We start from the raw sequence: 17,416 nt of genomic DNA on the forward strand, positions 1-17,416 counted from the left end.
AGAATGGTCTGAAGACACATGATGCATTTCTGCTGCTGAAGCTGTGCAATTCTGGCTCTGTGAGCTGCCTAAGTGGGAGACCACCTGGGAACCATAGAAGCCACTCTAAGCGTTTTGGAGGACGATTTTGGTGAGAGTGTATAAGTGTGAAATAATAACATATTCAGCCTGTTCAGATAACAAGCTAAGCCATGGTTAGGCTGCTAACCCTTCTGCAGCAAGTGGTTAGTGAGGGTGTTTAAGCCGTGGTTATGTAGTGACCATGGTTAGGAATGGTTCACATGACACGTGAAGTCATGGTTTACACGACACACCAAGCCATACTGTTTAGCTCAAAATGCTTAACCATCATGGTTTAGCATGTTGTCTGAACAGGGCCCCAGTTGGACTGATCCATAGGACAAAACTACCCCCCACATGGAGTACCAGAGGTTTAGAACCTCGGGCCCAGGGCTCAAATCCAGCTCTCTGGGGATCCCAGTTTAACCCTCCGGGTTTCCCCAGGACGCTGCGCTCTCTTTCACACAAGCACCGATCGTTCGATGGCTTCCCAGCTTTTGTGCAGCTATTTCCCTATTCTGTAAGGCGGTTAGAGCTGGTGGTTAGAGCTTTAAGCTAAATTATGCTGGTATTTTGGCCTCATCCCTTCTGCCTTCGCCCCCACCCACCCACCTGGAATGCAGCCCCTGAGAACCTCTCCAAAATGAAAATGAGCCCTCAGGCTGAAAGAGGTTCTGCACCTCCTAAATGAGAATTTATGGGGAGGGGCCGTGGCTCAGTGACAGAGCACCTGCTTTGCATGCAGAAGGTCCCAGGTTCAATCCCTGGTAGCTGGAGGTAAGGCTGGAAAAACTCATGCCTGAAACTCTGGAGAGTCGCTGCCAGTCAGTGTTGGCAATATTGGGCTAGATGGACCAATGGTCTGACTTAATATAAGGCCACTTCCTATGTTCATGTGGGCACTAAGCAATTAGTTTCTTCACTAGTCTTTAATGAAGCAGGCCTTGCTCATAAGAAACCCTAATAACTTCTGAAGGCATATCGTTCACTGAAACTCACAAAACCACTGTCCTTGTGAGATATTAAGAGTGAATTGTCCACTTACAAATGCTTCGCTGGTGCTCTCTTTTCTGCTCAAATATGTGGACCTGACGTGTAGACTTCCATAGCCAGCGTGGTGTAGAGATTATCGAGGGTCAATCTAGGAGCAAGGGATATTCAAAGCCCTACTCAGCCATGAAGTCCCGTTGATGGCTTTGGATCAGTCACTGCCTCTCAGCTTAACGTGCCTCACAGGATTGTAGGTGAGGGTAGAATTTATTATATTTATTAAACACCTCATAAAACTAGCCCTTTAAGCATTGTACAGCATTTAGAATACATTAATAAAACAATTCAAAGGTGAGAGAATCTTATACATCACCCTGAGCAACTTGGAGGAAGTGGGGGACAGGAATGTAACAAATACAATGCTAGATTAGAATATATTCTGACCGTTGCTGGTCTCACTATGGTTAATGCCATCATCAGCATCAACATCAGCATCAGCATCTACATTTCTATATCTTCCTCTAGCCGAAGCTTTCTGGATGGCTTACGAAAGATTAAAACATTAAAAATGATATACCGAATTTAAAAGCATAAAAATATAAAGCAGACGGGAGACACAAAGACAACATACATCTAAAAACAACTTTGAGCTGTCAGCCAAACCTAAAAACAGATCAGGAATGGATTGAAATGCATGAGATACTCCTTAATTTTATTTATTTAGTTATCATTGCATTTATAGACCACCTTTTTTTCCTTCAAGGAGGTGTACATAATCATCCTCCTCTCCATTTTATCCTCTCAACAAGAACCCTGTGAGCTAGGTTGGGCTGAGAGTCTGCGACCGGCCCAAAGTCACCCAGTGGGCTTCCAGGGCTGAGTGGGGATTAGAACCTGGATCTCCCAACTCCCAGTCCAATACTCTAACCACTACGCCAGACTGGCTCTTAAGTAGTCATTGTTAACAGTGTTGCAGGATAAGATGGTTGGTACCATCATGCAGTGGGTAACAGTCAGATTTTGCCAGCAGTAGCCAAAAGTGTTGCGACTCACCTAGCTGGGGAGTGAGCTGCATCTGAGCAAGTCAGTTAGGGTTGAGATTTAAGCATAGTGACTAAGTTCATGCTTCTCCCAGGGTGTCCGTGGCTTTTTCTGATCACTCCAGTTTTGCTTGCAGCCTGGATAATTCTGCAAGCTTGGTTCCTCTTTCGTGGGTTGTCCTTTGGGGAGAGTCTGGGTCCAGGTGAAACAGTTTTATTGAAGGTGGTTGAATTTTATCTGTTACAGTTCGAAGGAATTTAGCGAGATTTTAAGAGGAAAAGTTTTAAAGGAAAGAGAAGCCTGACTGAAAAAAAGGCTGTGGGTCTCTCATTATGTGACAGACAGATGCTGAGAAATTGGACAGAATGCTGCTTCTGATCCTGCTGATAAAACCTAATTGCCCATTATCGCCACAAGCCAGTGCCTGGGGCTGTGACCCTGCCAACTCCCAAGTTGGCCCAGAGGCTGTGACAGAAGCGGGCACCTAAAATGAGATAATAATAAAAAAAGAGGGAAGTGGAAAAAATAGCCCCTGTAGATAGAAATAGTGACAGAGAGGATTGAAGATGGGAGGGGAGCGCATGGAGAGGATTTCGCCTTGTCTTCCACAGCTGGCAGATAAAAGGATCTGCTTTTAATTAAAAGCTGCAATATCTTCTCTGCCTTTTCTCTTTTCTAGTCCCACTAGTTACAGATAAGATAGTGGGCCTTTCAAGCTGACGGTTTGTTTTTTCTCATCACACTGATCAGCCTGCAGCCCTCTGCCGCTTCGAGCTTCCTTTTAAAGTGCCATTAATTTGATTCCCCTCCCTTGCATCCTCCCCCCCTCCACACTTGTACAGCACTAGAACATGTACACAAACAACCTGCTTCCCCTTGTAGGTGCAATTAAAGGTACAGGATGCCATCTCTCTCTCTCTCTCTCTCTCCCTCTCTCTCTCTCTCTCCCTCTCTCTCTCTCTCTCCCTCTCCCTCCCTCCCTCCCTTCCTCCCTCAAACCCAACCAACTAGATCACCAAATGGTTGTTCCATCAGCAAGATGTGAAATCAGAATGCAATGTGTATAATCTTGCAGCGTACAACTGTTTCCTGTCTCCAATGCTCCCTTAAAAAATCTCTGCTTGGATTTTGCCATTCTCAGTGCCTTTTTATATGTGTGGTCAGAAAGGCAATTTTATGCCAAAGCCATAGCCTTCAGGCCTACACCTGCCTGCCACCGCAGCCTCAGTATCAGGAGAGTGGACTAGACAGCATTTGAAAGATCCCTTTCAGTTTGGCTTCTGTGATTCAAGCCTTTTCAGACCTTTTTACTGCTCTTGCTGCGTAACTCCAAGCTTAGTGGTGTTTTGTTTTGTTCGGTCTCGGGGCTGGGATCAGAAGCTACTAATTTAATGTGCATTTAATTCACTTGGATCCTTGAATAAAGTTGAGGATATTATAAAAACTAGCCAAGGTGTTAGTCAGTGGGTCCTATTGTTGCGATTAGTCCTGCAAACCGTTGATAGGGTAGATTGGGAACTGGGCTTCTTGCTTAACCTGCTTTTTCCTTCCCAGCCTTTGCTGAGCTGCAGACTGATATCCATGAGCTGACCAATGATTTGGATGGAGCCGGCATCCCCTTCTTGGATTATCGCACCTATGCCATGAGAGTCCTTTTCCCTGGGATAGAAGACCATCCTGTGCTGAAAGAAATGGAGGTGTGGGAATGTGTGTATGTGTGTCCGCTTGGAGAACCTTTCACCTTGGGTCTTTGTGAGTTTATGCCTTTGGGGGAATGTCATAGCTCAGTGACAGAACTCCTGCCTTGCATGCGAAAGGCCCCATGTTATTATTTATTTATTTATTTATATAGCACCATCAGTGTACATGGTGCTGTACAGAGTAAAACAATAAATAGCAAGACCCTGCCGCATAGGCTTACATTCTAATAAAATCATAATAAAACAATAAGGAGGGGAAGAGAATGCACCAAACAGGCAGTATAAAAGTCAGAACAAAATCAAGTTTTAAAAGCTTTAGGAAAAAGAAAAGTTTTTAGCTGAGCTTTAAATGTTCAATCTCTGGCCTCTCCAGGTGGAGGTGGAAAAATGCCTGCCTGAAACCCTAGAGAGCCACTGTCACTCACAGTACTGGGCTAGATGGACCCTTGGTTTGACTCAGTCTAAGGCAGCTATGTTCCTATGACTTGTCTGCATTTTTGCTGTACCAGTCCGGTCAGTTTTGACAAGGATGTTGTGGTGGTACTTCTGCCAGTTTGAGGTCTGTCTGACATAGGATAGACTAATGATTTCACAGTAAGATTGTTCCACCACTCCTAACCTCATCCCCCTGGGATTTGCACATTCAAGATTCTGATGCTTACACATGCTTAGGTTTTTTGTTTTGGAAGCATGCCAACTAAACAGCTTCTCAATGGAATAAGGGTGCTGTTGCCTCTACAGCTGGAAGTTCAGGTATCTTTTTCTGTTGATACATGTGACTACCTGCCATTGATGAAATAGCACCCAAACTAAAGGAGGGTGGAACTAGTCTCATATAGTTTCCCAGATGCTGGGTCACAGGAATCTTTTTGGGTGGATTTGCAGGCTGCTAGGAGGTAGGTCTAAAGATGATGATGATGATGGGTAAAATAGACTAATGGATGGGACACTTATTATTTTGAAGGTAAGACTGATAACAAAGATAACATTCTATTGATGAGAATCTATAGCAATGGCTTTGGGGTTTTCCCAGTTGTTATCACTTCATATAGGAACTTATTTATTTTATTTATTACATTTTTATACCACCCAATAGCTGAAACTTGAGCATGGGGACTGGTGTGCAGTTCTTTTTTCAGCACTGTGAGTAAGTCGCTGAAATTCCAGTTTTACAAATAGGAAACTGAACCTGAGAGAGAGTGATTTGACTAAGATGACCTACTCTGTCAATGGTTTCAGGAGGATTTGAGCAAGCCAACAACCATTCTTGGACCACACTGGATCATTCCTGCTTTTGCTGCTGTTCCGATATTTCTACTAAATTCCAGAGCAAGGAGATGTCTATCCCAATCACTATTATCTCCGTTGTTGTGAGAATAACTGGAGTAGTTTGTCTGTACCTGGGGATTTCAATTCCAGAATGATGTTGATTGATAGCAACTGAGAGAACTAAAGTGTGTGTGTTTTAAGATTGTTAATGGATAGGTTAAATGGGGCAAGAGCAGAGTGAGCCATAGATATATTGGGTAAGCATGAAGACAGGCAGCAAAAGGCAGTTCAGATTTTAAATGAGGAGTAGCTGAATGAAACTGAGCAAAGGCAACTAACAGCAGAAACATTTTTCTGACAGCAAAATCTATCGGGTGTGGGAAAATCTGTTGATGGAACTGATGGCATGGCTGGGGTATGTCACATTGAAAAGCAGACTGGACAGTTTTTTTGGGGGAAATATCTATACAGCATGGGGCTGTCCTATACTGGATAGTAGCTACATTGTGCCAGCGAGGGCAGTTTTTACTTCAGTGCTTTTGCTTCTGTGACATGGAAGCGCTGCTTGCGCTGATCTCCTTTGCAAGGTCACACTGTGCTGGTTTTTGTGCATATATATATATATATAGTCTCAGAAAATAACCCTTCCTTCCTTCCTTCCTTTCTTCCTTCCTTCCTTCCTTCCTTCCTTCCTTCCTTCACTCCTCCCTTCTTGGGAACCAGGGATTGCTCAGATATCCCTGGTGCTCACGCCCTTGTCTTGGGGCCTCACTGACAGGTCCAGCCTTTATTGTGTGTGGGGTTTCTATCAGAACAGTCTCACTAAATAATTTCTCATTTTATAGAGAACTTCTTCTAAGAACCACAATTCAAATCTATCTTTAATGCTCTGTGCATTTGGTTCATCTTCACATAGTGATTGATTGTATTTGGTTGTGTGCTTCACTTCTAATGTGATAGTCTTTCTCTTGACCCCTGGATATGTGGTCCAGAGGGGCTACCATTGTGATTGATTGCTGTAGTTCTGGGGCATCGCCCTGTACAGGATTCCACCGAAATAGAAATATGCAGTAGGGGTTCCATCTCTGTGACTCTGAGAGTCAATGAAGGTCTAGTGTCTCAAAATCCTAGAACCCGAGGATCATCCATTGAAGGCACATGGTGGGAGATCCAGAACAAACAAAAGGAAGTAGTTCTTCACATAACACATAGTTAAGCTATGCAGTTCTCTACCACAAGTTGTGATTGCCACCAATGCAGACGTCTTTAAAAGGGGATTAAACAAATTAATGGAGGATAATGCTGTCAACCGTTACTAGTCATGGTAGTCATATACTATGTCTGCAATTAGAAGCAGTATGCTTCTAAATACCAGCTGCTGGAGAACAACTGGAGGAGAAGACCGTTGCCCTCAAGTCCTGATTGTGGGCTTCCCAGAGGCCAGTGGACTAGATACGCCTTTGATCTGATCCGTTAGGGCTCTGCTTATGTTCATAAAGAAAGGGCTGACATGCTGGCAAGAATATGTTTCTACATGCTAGTCAAAATAAGCTTTGGGTCACCACTGTATGGCTACTGTGCGCATTGAAATTAATATCAATGTTTATATTAATATCATTGCTACTGTCATTTTCTGCAGCACTTGGTTTATCCAATTGGGTTTGTTTGATGCATGACTGACCACTCGTTTCCAAGAGACTTGCCTGACATCATCAGAATTCCTAGCTCTCACTTTCCCCCAATGCGGTCTCATCCTTTGCTTCTTCCCCAACCAGCTCCCCCTCCCTTTGTCAGATCTTACAATGTTCGCTTAATTTAGTACAAGCAATTGTGCAAAAATTGGCTTCACATTTTCCTGTGTAGTAAGGTTGTTCTTGATTGGAGAAGTGAGAGGTGGCCTTATCTTCCCTTCACTGCTGACCTCGCAGAGTAATTAATGTTGACGTGGGTTTCGGAACATATTTAGGAGACGTAATCGGCTCCAGAACACGATGCAGTTATTAATTACAGAGAATCAAGGGCTTGTCAGTTCAAGCACATAGGCTGCCTATTGTAGCCTGGCACAATCATTGCTTCTGTGATCTAGTTTTACCATCCCAGTTATGGGCCATCCATCCTGTCTTTTACGGTGGTTCTCCATTTTAGAATTACCTTGGGTCCTTTAACTATCCAGCTCTGGGAAAGTGTTGTTAAGATCCAGTAAAATTAAAGAGGAAGGACCTCAATTGTGAGCCTTTCACATTGAAAATAGAAGGGCGTGTATAAAATCCCTACTCCACTACTGGGTCTCTAATAAATATCAATTGCCCTCTTGTTCTGTTTCTTTAGGCTGGAGTTATCTTTAAACATTTGGAGCCATGTTCCCATTTGGCATGTATACTCATGGCTCAGTTACTTCTGGTGCTTGTGTCCTTTGCCTTGCTCATTAAGTAGAGATGATTTGAGTTTTAACATCTTTTATCTGTTATTTTGTTCACATAGTCATGGTGGATGTCTACTGCTAATTCAGGGGTGGGGAACGTGTGGCCCTCCAGATGTTGTTGGAACTCCCATCAGCTCTCTCCATGGACTGTGCTGGCTGGGGCTGATGGAAGTTGCAATCCAACACCACCAGGAAGGCCACATATTCTTGACTTCTGCACTAATTCATCCTATGTTTATATAAGCACTCTCACAAACCAGGTTTAACCCATGTTCTTGTTGTTAAAAAGCAACCCTTTAGATCAACCAGCATGGAGCATTTCCCAAAAAAATGGATCAGAACCACCTCTCTTTTAAATACTTTGAGGAAGAGGTTTTTTTAAAAGAAAGAAGTCTAATGTTTTGTTACACTTTACCTTTTTTCTACATAAAGAATTTCAGATGGAATGTAACATCAAAATGTGATGTGGAGTCTTAATACCCTCCTCAAAAGAAAAAAAATTCCACCCTCATAGTTGTGGAGATTCCATTTGAAATGTAAAAATACGGTATCTGCAAACTACTCCAGTGTTCTGCTGATTGTTATCTGCCCTGGTCTCATAGCCTCCAGTTATGCTTTCTTACCCATGCATTACTGTGGCCTTTCATTTATCCATACATCTCCTGCTACTACAACAACACTTCCCCCCCCCCCAAAATCTAAATTCTACAAAACCTCAAAAACATGCCTTAAGAATAAAATATGCATACTGTAACTGTAAGCCAGTGTGGTGTAGTGGCTAGAGTGTTGGACTGGGAGTCGGGAGATCTGGGTTCTAGTCCCCATTCGGCCATGGAAACCCACTGGGTGACTTTGGGCCAGTCACAGACTCTCAGCCCAACCCACCTCACAGGGTTGTTGTTGTGAGGATAAAATGGAGAGGAGGAGGATTATGTACGTTGCCTTGGATTCCTTGGAGGAAAAAAGGCGGGATATAAATGCAGTAATAAATAAAATAAAATAAAAATAAATTTAGGTGAAAAATAAGTATGTTTGTTTTATTGATTTGCATAACTCATTTTGGACACAGAATGTGAGTTTTCTTGATATCAAAATGTTGTGGGATGGATCCAGAATCTTCCTTCTGCTGATGGAAAGATTCCACTTGCGCAATGGGAGTTCCGCATCCATGAAGCCCTCCCCCTCCTTGCATATCCTCAAAATCTGCTCTGGAGTGTTGGAAGATCCTCTGGCGATTTGGAGTGTAAAAAGGGGAGAGTCTCTAGGTGGGTGGAGAGGATGTGGAAGACTAGTTTTGCAAACAGAATCCTTCCCCTGGTGGAACGTGTATTCTGGATAAAAGCCAGGATGTGCATAAGAGTCCTATAGACTTGGACTGTATTAATTGGTGAGTGATGCCACTGGGTTCAAGGCAAAAGGAAGTACTTCTTCACATAGAGCATAGTTAAATTATGGAATACCACAAGATGTAGTGATGGCCACCAATTTGGATGGCTTTAAAAGGGGGTTGGATAAATTCCTGAAGGCGAAGGCTATCAATGGCTACTAGCCCTGAGAGTTGTGTGCTATCTCCAGTATTTGAGGCAGTAAGCCTGTGTGCACCAGTTGCTGGGGAACATGGGTGGGAGGGTGCTGTTGCACCATGTCCTGCTTGTTCATTCCTAGCTGATGGCTGGTTGGCCACTGTGTGAACAGAGTGCTGGACTAGATGGACCCTCGGTCTGATCCAGCATCAGGGCACTTCTTATGTTCTTAATCTGTGTGAAATGATTTTGGGGTGGGGGGGGAGAAAAGAAAGCCTAATGACTCTGAGAAAGCAATAGTGGCAAAATTAGTCTCGTGATGTGTGAATGATTGATTCAGCTTGTTGGGATATAGAGAGAATAGCAATAGGACGATGGGTAGGTGCCTAGGTTGACTCTGTGTTTCGTCTGTATATTGGTGTTGCTTACTGGAGATTGTTACCTTGGAAAGGTCTGTTTTCCTGTCTACACTGGGACTGGAACGTAGGTCCTTCATGGATCAGTCTGCAAGGGTGGCCTGAAAACCAAGTATCTGAATCGAGAGTTCTGTTTTTATCCTCTCTGGAATGTGCTGGAGGTTTTTGGCCCATCTGTGTTTCAAGCTCTTGGCAGTTATTTTGTTGTGATCACACTCTGCCTGTCATTACATCCTTAATTATTGTGAGGGAAGAGAAAGAGAGAGAGGGCACACAGCAGCCAGGAGACAGGGACTTCAACTTACTAGTATGAGAATAAGGTGGAAATGGAACAAATGAAACCATAAACTTCCATACACAGGCAAACGGGAGGCCTTGGAGAGTAGTGCTGCCATTATCAGAAGTTTCTCCTATCTCCATATTTCCTCCTTATTGGAATTCAGCATGCTTTGTCCGTTCATAGAATCCTATATTCCAAATGAGTTGCATTCCCATTTATTTGAATTTTTTATTCCCCCCCCTTTCTGGAGATAAATGAGGATACATTTGGATAAATTCATTTGTTTTGTAGTAAAGTGTGGAACAGTCTCTTGGAATTGCGAATACGAAGTTGCCACATAGGTTAGATCTGGCACAACTTTGAAATAGGAACTGCAGTGAGTAATCATGTAGGAGCCCAGGAAGCTAATTAAACCAAGAACGTACCTGGCCTTTCCCAGCTGTAATCCTCATTCCAGAGAAGCCATATATGTTTGGTTGGGAAAATGAAATTAAAAGAGCGGAAACCCCGTATTAAATAAAAAATAAGGACAGTTTTAAAAGCCCCGTGTGATGTAGGTTTGTGTTTATTTGTCGTCTTATAATTGGAATGAGTGTAATGCTAGCTATTGTAAATGACTAGGAAAGAGTGTGTGCTCCCCCTCCCTCCCTGCCCCCCTCCTTTCCCCTCCCCGCGCCGTGTGCACGCATGCAAAAAACACTAATCCATAGCCAAGTGCAAGTGCTGTCATTAGCAGCTCCTCTCCACGTTGGGGTTTGGGGGTTGTTACTTCGTTGCTTTTGTGCAAATTTAAAGCCTGATTAAATACTTAATTCTTTATTGTTCATTTACTTCTGCTAATGATCGCAAAAAGGAGGAGAAGAGCGACAGAGTGGGAGACGGAGGTGCGGGGCGAAGGGGGTGGAGGGGAGGAAGAGGGTGTCTGCTTGCAGGAGAGACTTTGCTTCATTGCTTTCAGAGTTGTCGATGGCAAGCCAAGCCTGCTGAGATCATTTATGTGACAGGTGTTTTGTGCTGCCACCACTACCATCTCCCCCTCCTCTACTTGCTGCGTGCAATTCTGATAAGATCGCTTGTGTAGGACAGGACCAATTTCCAAACTTATCAAGTGTTGCCGATTTTGGAAGCGGAATACTCAGCCCAGATAGGAACATGCCACCTGAACATCTCTTCATGGCTGCTGAGTGAGTGGAGGGCCTTCCTTCATTTTCATCAGCGAAAATTTGCGTCAGTGGCCTTACACAAACCGTCTGCGATGAATGGAGCATTAGGCAGCTCTGCATGTTCAGTTCCTGGCTGGGAACAACCAAGCACTGCTAGTCAAAAGACGTTCGTGCCTTTCCCTAGAACAGTCTTCTCTCGCTTGCCTCTTTGTTCTATACACATTTAGAAGCTGGGGTGGTGGTGGTAGGGAGGAAGCAGACTTGGGGAGCAGTTTTTGAGTGAAGGAACAGTGGGCAGGGAATGGGTTAACAACTCTCTAGCCTAGTTGAGACATCCCTTCAATTCAGATGGTTTCCATCCCTGGGTTATGAGAAGCGATCATGCTGGTGCATCCTGCCGGGTTGTTCCTGCTGCAAATGGGAGTGACTAAACAACCCAGGCACACACCACTTCTGGTGTTGTTTAGTGTTGTATGCAAACCAGGAAGTCTGGCTTATCAGGGGAGAGACAACCTAGAGTTGGAACTCAGGGTTTAACTCTGTGGAACCTGCAAGACGGTGTGTGTGGGGGAACTGTGAAACCCAGAATATAACGTCTGAAATAATGCAAGGAGAGCAGTTTGGGAAGAGTGTTGTGTGCTGCATGCCATATGAGTGAGCCAGGCATTATAATGGAGGGTGGGGGGAACCTCATGTAGATTGCCCCTGTGTGTGTTTGTGTGTGTAACAGATTTCCAGAGCCCATATGCATGCGTGCGCACACACCCACACCCACACACCAGAGAACAGAGTGAGGCAATCACAGAATAATGCACTGAAGTAGAACTCACTCACAGACACTGAATTTAAAACTATGCAACAATGGCTAGTATGGGGTAGGCCGGGGGAGGGGGGGGGATGATGATGAAGGAAACACAGAAGACAGAACAGACCCAGTGTGAGACCCAGTGTGGTGTATTGGCTAAAGTGTTGGACTGGGAGTCAGGAGATCTTCTAGTCCCCACTCAGCCATGGAAACCCACTGGGCGACTTTGGGCCAGTCACAGACTCTCAGCCCAACCTACCTCACAGTGTTGTTGTTGTGAGGATAAAATGGAGAGGAGGATTATGTATGCCACTTTGGGTTCCTTCGAGGAAAAAAGGTGGGATATAAATTCAATAATCATCATCAAACAGCAAGATTAAAAATAATCATTAGGATGTAAGGGATTGAATTTAGGAAAGAATTCTAGGCTAGGATTTTACTGAAAAGGTTCAAAGGATTGGTCTGGATAATTCACACAAGGCCAAAACAAACACCAACCACACCTCCGTGAAACTTTTTCAGTGTTACTCTTACAAAGAGCAATGAAAACAGTTCCCCAGTTCGGATATATTAATTCAGTATCCTTCCCCATTGTGGTTGGGATTCCCTCATAACATCAATCCCTGATTGGAAGCTAGAGCTGTCAACCCCCACCCCCTTCCCCACTACCTTCTGTCTGCCATTTTCCGTTTTCGGCTATCTTGTGGGGAAAATGTTGCAATTTTCAACTGTCTCGTCTCAGACCTCTGTCTCTTTCCAAATCTCTAAAGTGGATCAGAAGTTTCGGAAGCAGCCAGATTTGGCTCAGACCTCTTGGAGAAGACCTGTTTCACCTCAAATAAAGCCTGAATCTCTCCAAAGTGGGCCACCTTGCTTCTGGATTCAGGCTTTGTCCAAACCTGATGCATAATCTAAATGAGAGTTAAGCTCTGTTTGAATATTCAGTAGAAGTATGGTTTGTTTTGGCTTCTAAATCTCAATTTCTAATGTAAAATCTAAAGCATGGCTTCCTAGAGGAGTCACTAGAAGCATGAATAGCTTGTATATCTGAAATCCTTCACACATCTGAATTGGCCTGCAGATTATCCTATTATTGCCAGCTGGGCTTGTGTTACCATGTGATTTTTCTGGCCATTGGGGAACAAGCAGACCCCTGTGTCTCAAACTGCGAGCATTCAGTAGCTGCTGATTGGAGACCCTGGCCCTTTCTACACCTAAGGATTATCCCAGGCAGATGGAGGGGTCGTCCCTGCCTGCTCCCGGGATCCCCTGTGTGTCATTTGGATGCACAGGGATGATCCTGGGACAATCCTGGGATATAGGAATGGTGTACACATGCCCTATATTCCTATCTGTGCATACTTGTATCTCATAAAAATCATACGTAAAGTTTACCATTTTCTTTTTTTTTGGTCCTTCCCATATTTTTTCTCCAAAAATGCCAGACTGCCCAGCTGGAGAGATACTTGTCCTGCAACTACAATGTTCAGGAGGCCTCCACTGTTAATGAATCACATGGATACAGATTTATTGTGTTTTTACTTATTATTTATATTGCACCATCAGTGCAAAACCAAAAGAAGGTCTTTGCCCCAAGAAGCTTTTAGACTCACTTTAGATGATGGCTATCTGTGTCTCTTTGTAAATGTAAAAGGTGCTTCCACTTTACTTTTCTTTGGATTTCTGGAAAATATATATATCTATATATAGAGATTCAAGAGACTTTCAGTAGCCCAAAATGACACAGGCCCTTTGCTGTCTCTTCCTAAGTGCTCCATGTACCTTTCTGAGTATGGAGCACTAAAGCAAGCAAAGCAGACCCATAAAAATAGTTAAACAGAATTTTTCCCCAGCTTGAGTCTCTGTTAACCAGATGCCCTGGTCAGAGTTAGTAATTAATTTTCTGTGTCATGACTGCAGAGACCATTTGGGGCTTTAGGAGAGGTAGGGATGCTCTGACCAGCAAAATCTGAGGATGGTGCATCAACCAAATGGGAAGGGAAATATATGTGGGAGTGGAGGAAGGGCCTTTTCCCGATGTATAAAACCTAGTGAAAAATAACCAGGCATGCTTCAAATGCCATTGCTAATTTCAGGGACAGACGGTAACATTTAGGACCATATGTAGAAAGTGCAGAAGATCAGGATTTCCTGTGGGGACAGTTTGCTGTGCTCAGATCTAGCCAGGAGGAATCTGGCAATTAGTCTCCAGCCAAATCCAGCATTTTGGCAACTCTTCTTATTTAGGGGCATCGAAAGAGAATGCCCCAGCTGAATTGCATGTTTCTTTTAATAAAACCACAAAATGAGACTATCTGATTGCAAGGGATGGGAAAGGGATTTTTTTCTTTTTTGTGCTCCTAGTTTTTTTTACACAATGACTGTGCTGATCTTTACAAGCACTATTCAAAAGAGAACAAGAAGTTGTTTCACGTATCTGCTATAAGATAATGTGAACCACTTAGGGATTTTAATATATTAAATGCTATAGAAGTAGTGTAATAAATAAATAAATAAATTCTCAATGAATGAATAAAATAAGTGTCCTGTGGTAAGATGATCAGGTCTGGAAACAAAGCCCTATGAGGAAAGATTGAAAGAACTGGGCATATTTAGCATTAAGGCTGAGGGGAGACATAATAGCACTCTTCAAATATTTAAAAGGTTGTCACACAGAGGAGGGCCAGGATCGCTTCTCGATCATCCTAGAGTGCAGGACACAGACTAATGGGCTCAAGTTACAGGAAGCAGATTCCGGCTGGACATCAGGAAAAACTCCCTGACTGTTAGAGCAGTATGACAATGGAACCAGTTATCTAGGGAGGTTGTGGACTCTCCCACACTAGAGGCATTCAAGAGGCAGCTGGACAACCATCTGTCAGCGATGCTTTAAGGTGGATGAGGACAGTCCCATTCAGGGCTGGTGCTACCATAGAGGCCACTCAGGTGGCCGCCCAGAGTGCCAAGCTAAGAGGGGCGCCGCGCAGCACTCACGCACATTGTTGGCTGTGAGCTGGTCCGGCCCGGCCCAAGGATTCAGCTGGGCCTGGGCGGGTGAGCTGGCGCCCCGCACCCACCCAGTTGAAGCGAAGCGAGGGACCCTGGGGGGGGGGGGGCTCTACGTTCGGACTTCTCCTGGAAGCCGCCCTCCCAGAGCCACTCTAGCCACCTGGAAGCCACCCTCCCAGAGCCGGGAGGCTGCCGCCAGAAGAAGAAGAAAAAGCACGTGGCGAGCTTGACCCTGGCTCAAGCCTTACTCCAGAGGAAAGGGCACCGGGTCACCTCGCCTCTCTCCTCAAACAGGCTGTGATGTCCAGGCAGGCGGGCAAGCGGGACTCCCTCTCCCTTCCCCCAGGAAAGCTAGGGACTTGTGGGCTCCTCACAAGGCAAACTCTCCTGCTTCCCAATCCTGCGCACGTGGATCAACGGGACTTGCATCTGAGAAAGCGTTGCACCAGGAGGCACCAGTGCGGCCCGATCCGCCTATGCCTCCTTACTCAGAAGCCTTATTCCCCTGAGTAAATGTGCGGAGGGGATCAGGATGCCAGGCTGCATAGCAGGTTGCGTTTGCACAGAAGTAAGTCCCGGTGAATTCCAGACGGCTCAGTCCCAAATCGAAGTGAGCCAGTCCCAGCTCTCCACTCGGCACACATGGTCGGACTTCTGCGCAATTTGGGGGTGGTGGTGCAAATAGCTCGCCTTGCCTAGGGTGCAAAATAGTCTGGCACCGGCCCTGGTCCCATTGCACCGGAAGCATCTTTTCCGTTGCCTCTTGTGGCCAACTCCAATCCTCCATGAAGAATTAACTGCTTCAGCGGCTGATCCTGACCGTTTTTCTTGAATATACTGCTGTGCAGAACCAAGTAGAGCCCTGTCAGGGGCTGTCTTCATGGCACTGAGTTGGTGCCACTTTGCTGCCAAACTCCATGGTATCGCTGGTGCAGGGTGGCAGCAAGTAAAACAGGTGAAGGGAGGCAGCTCGGGCTTTCTAGCAGCCATTCGGCTCGCCGGCCCGTTCTCTGCCTGGGCAGACAGCAACCATTCATGGGTTGCCATCTTCCCAGCCACGTCTCCGCCGCAACTCTGGAGTAAGGCTAGAATACTGAGATATTTGTAAGCATCCTTTCAGAAAATGTACAGAATATTCTGTGAGAGTTTCTGTGCACAATAGGTGGGATTTCCGTGCAGACAGGGCATAAAGCACCTAGCTCTATGAAGTGGCAGTAAGAAGTTACATAAAATATGTCCACAGTGAGAGAGCATCTGAAATGGAGTGGTCCTAGATAAAAGTGTTTCTGCTGTATGCTTTGTAGATACAATTGCAAAGGACTTTTTAAGGGCCCGTATTCATTCCTATTTTATGCTCTAAATTATCGCAAAATGAGAGTTGGAAAGAAAATCCTCCAAACCGCAATTCTGTAATTATGTGGGAGGATAGAGAGGATGGTACTTACTTTTGAAGGGTTAGGGTTAGGGTACCTGGACATTGAGTACCTGAGCAATTGGCTTTGTTTTGTTAAGTTCCCATGAGCTCCTTGTCTGAGGCATTGGAGCAGGCGTGGCCCTGCCCACGGCCTTTCCTGATCTCACTGCATTGTCAAAGGGCTCTCCAATACGCATGCTCCAGAAGTCTCTGGATCTGACTCTAATTGTTTTTCCGCCATCAGGTACAGGCAAATGTGGAGAAATCATTGACCCTCTTTGGGCAGCTCTTGAACAAAAAGCACTTCCTGCTGACCTTCATTCGTACCCTGGAGGCACAGCGCAGCTTCTCCATGAGGGACCGGGGCAATGTGGCCTCTTTAATCATGACAGCCCTGCAAGGTGAAATGGAGTATGCTACCGGAGTGCTCAAGCAGCTTCTCTCAGACCTGATTGAAAAGAACTTGGAAAGCAAGAACCACCCAAAACTGCTCTTGAGGCGGTGAGTATTTGTCGAAGAACCGGTTAATTGAAGCACTTAGGCGAGTTTTTGCAGAGGGCCGCTTTGGCATTTGGTAAATGGGGAAGTGAAAATGTGCATGACTCACACTTCCCCTTTTCAGACTTCTGGTATAACGTATGATGTAGGAAGAATGCACTTCCAAGCCACTGAAAGTTGTGTCGGCAGACTGTAGGCTATTGGTATTTACTTTCCCCCCCGACACCTAAGATTACTCCTGTGTCATCTAGCAAAGAAATAATCATCATCATTTGCTGTGGAGTCACTATGTAGCAAATTAAAGGTGTTTAGTGGATGTGGGGGGAAAAGCACCTTCCCTACATCAAGGAGGTTGCCAATAATTTGAGTTGGTGCGAAGGTAGCTGGGACCTCACACTATAAATAGGCCTTGGCATATTCTAGGATTCTGCAATCAGACCTCTTGCAAGCCAAAAAAAAAAAAAAAAAAGGTTATTGGATGGAAATTCACCAACCTGAGGATTTTTGCTTTCATCCCCCCCGCTCCCAAAAATCTAGCCCCCAAAAGTCTAGCCTTATAATCTAGCCTTTTAAGATTTCAAAGATGAATATAAAAGTTTGTGGGCAACCCATGGCAAAATCGTAGAATCCAGAGATGGGTCCCTGTCCTAAAATGTTTCCTATGCACAATCTGTCTTGTGAGTCAGATAACAATTCGTGGGGGAATGGCCCCTGCCTTGGAATCAGACTTATATTAGGAAGAAGTTGTTTGTTTAAGAACTCAGTTGATATCACATGTCTGTCCTTACGCCTGAGAACAGTCACTCTGTGTGTGCTGGCATCACTT

At 44.8% G+C, this 17,416-nt stretch overlaps 1 protein-coding gene across 2 annotated transcripts in view; it reads left to right on the forward strand.

Annotated features, from left to right (window-relative positions):
- PLXNA1 (plexin A1) overlaps positions 1-17,416 on the forward strand; it is a 340,506-nt gene that overhangs the window by 271,882 nt on the left and 51,208 nt on the right. For both annotated transcript variants that reach the window (XM_063121369.1, XM_063121370.1), the window contains exons 21-22: positions 3,646-3,788; positions 16,337-16,593. In XM_063121369.1, the coding sequence (XP_062977439.1) occupies positions 3,646-3,788; positions 16,337-16,593 (400 nt within the window). The remainder of the gene's footprint in view (positions 1-3,645; positions 3,789-16,336; positions 16,594-17,416) is intronic.

Source organism: Elgaria multicarinata, chromosome 3 (genome assembly GCF_023053635.1).
Source record: "Elgaria multicarinata webbii isolate HBS135686 ecotype San Diego chromosome 3, rElgMul1.1.pri, whole genome shotgun sequence".
Classification (NCBI taxonomy): Eukaryota; Metazoa; Chordata; class Lepidosauria; order Squamata; family Anguidae; genus Elgaria; species Elgaria multicarinata.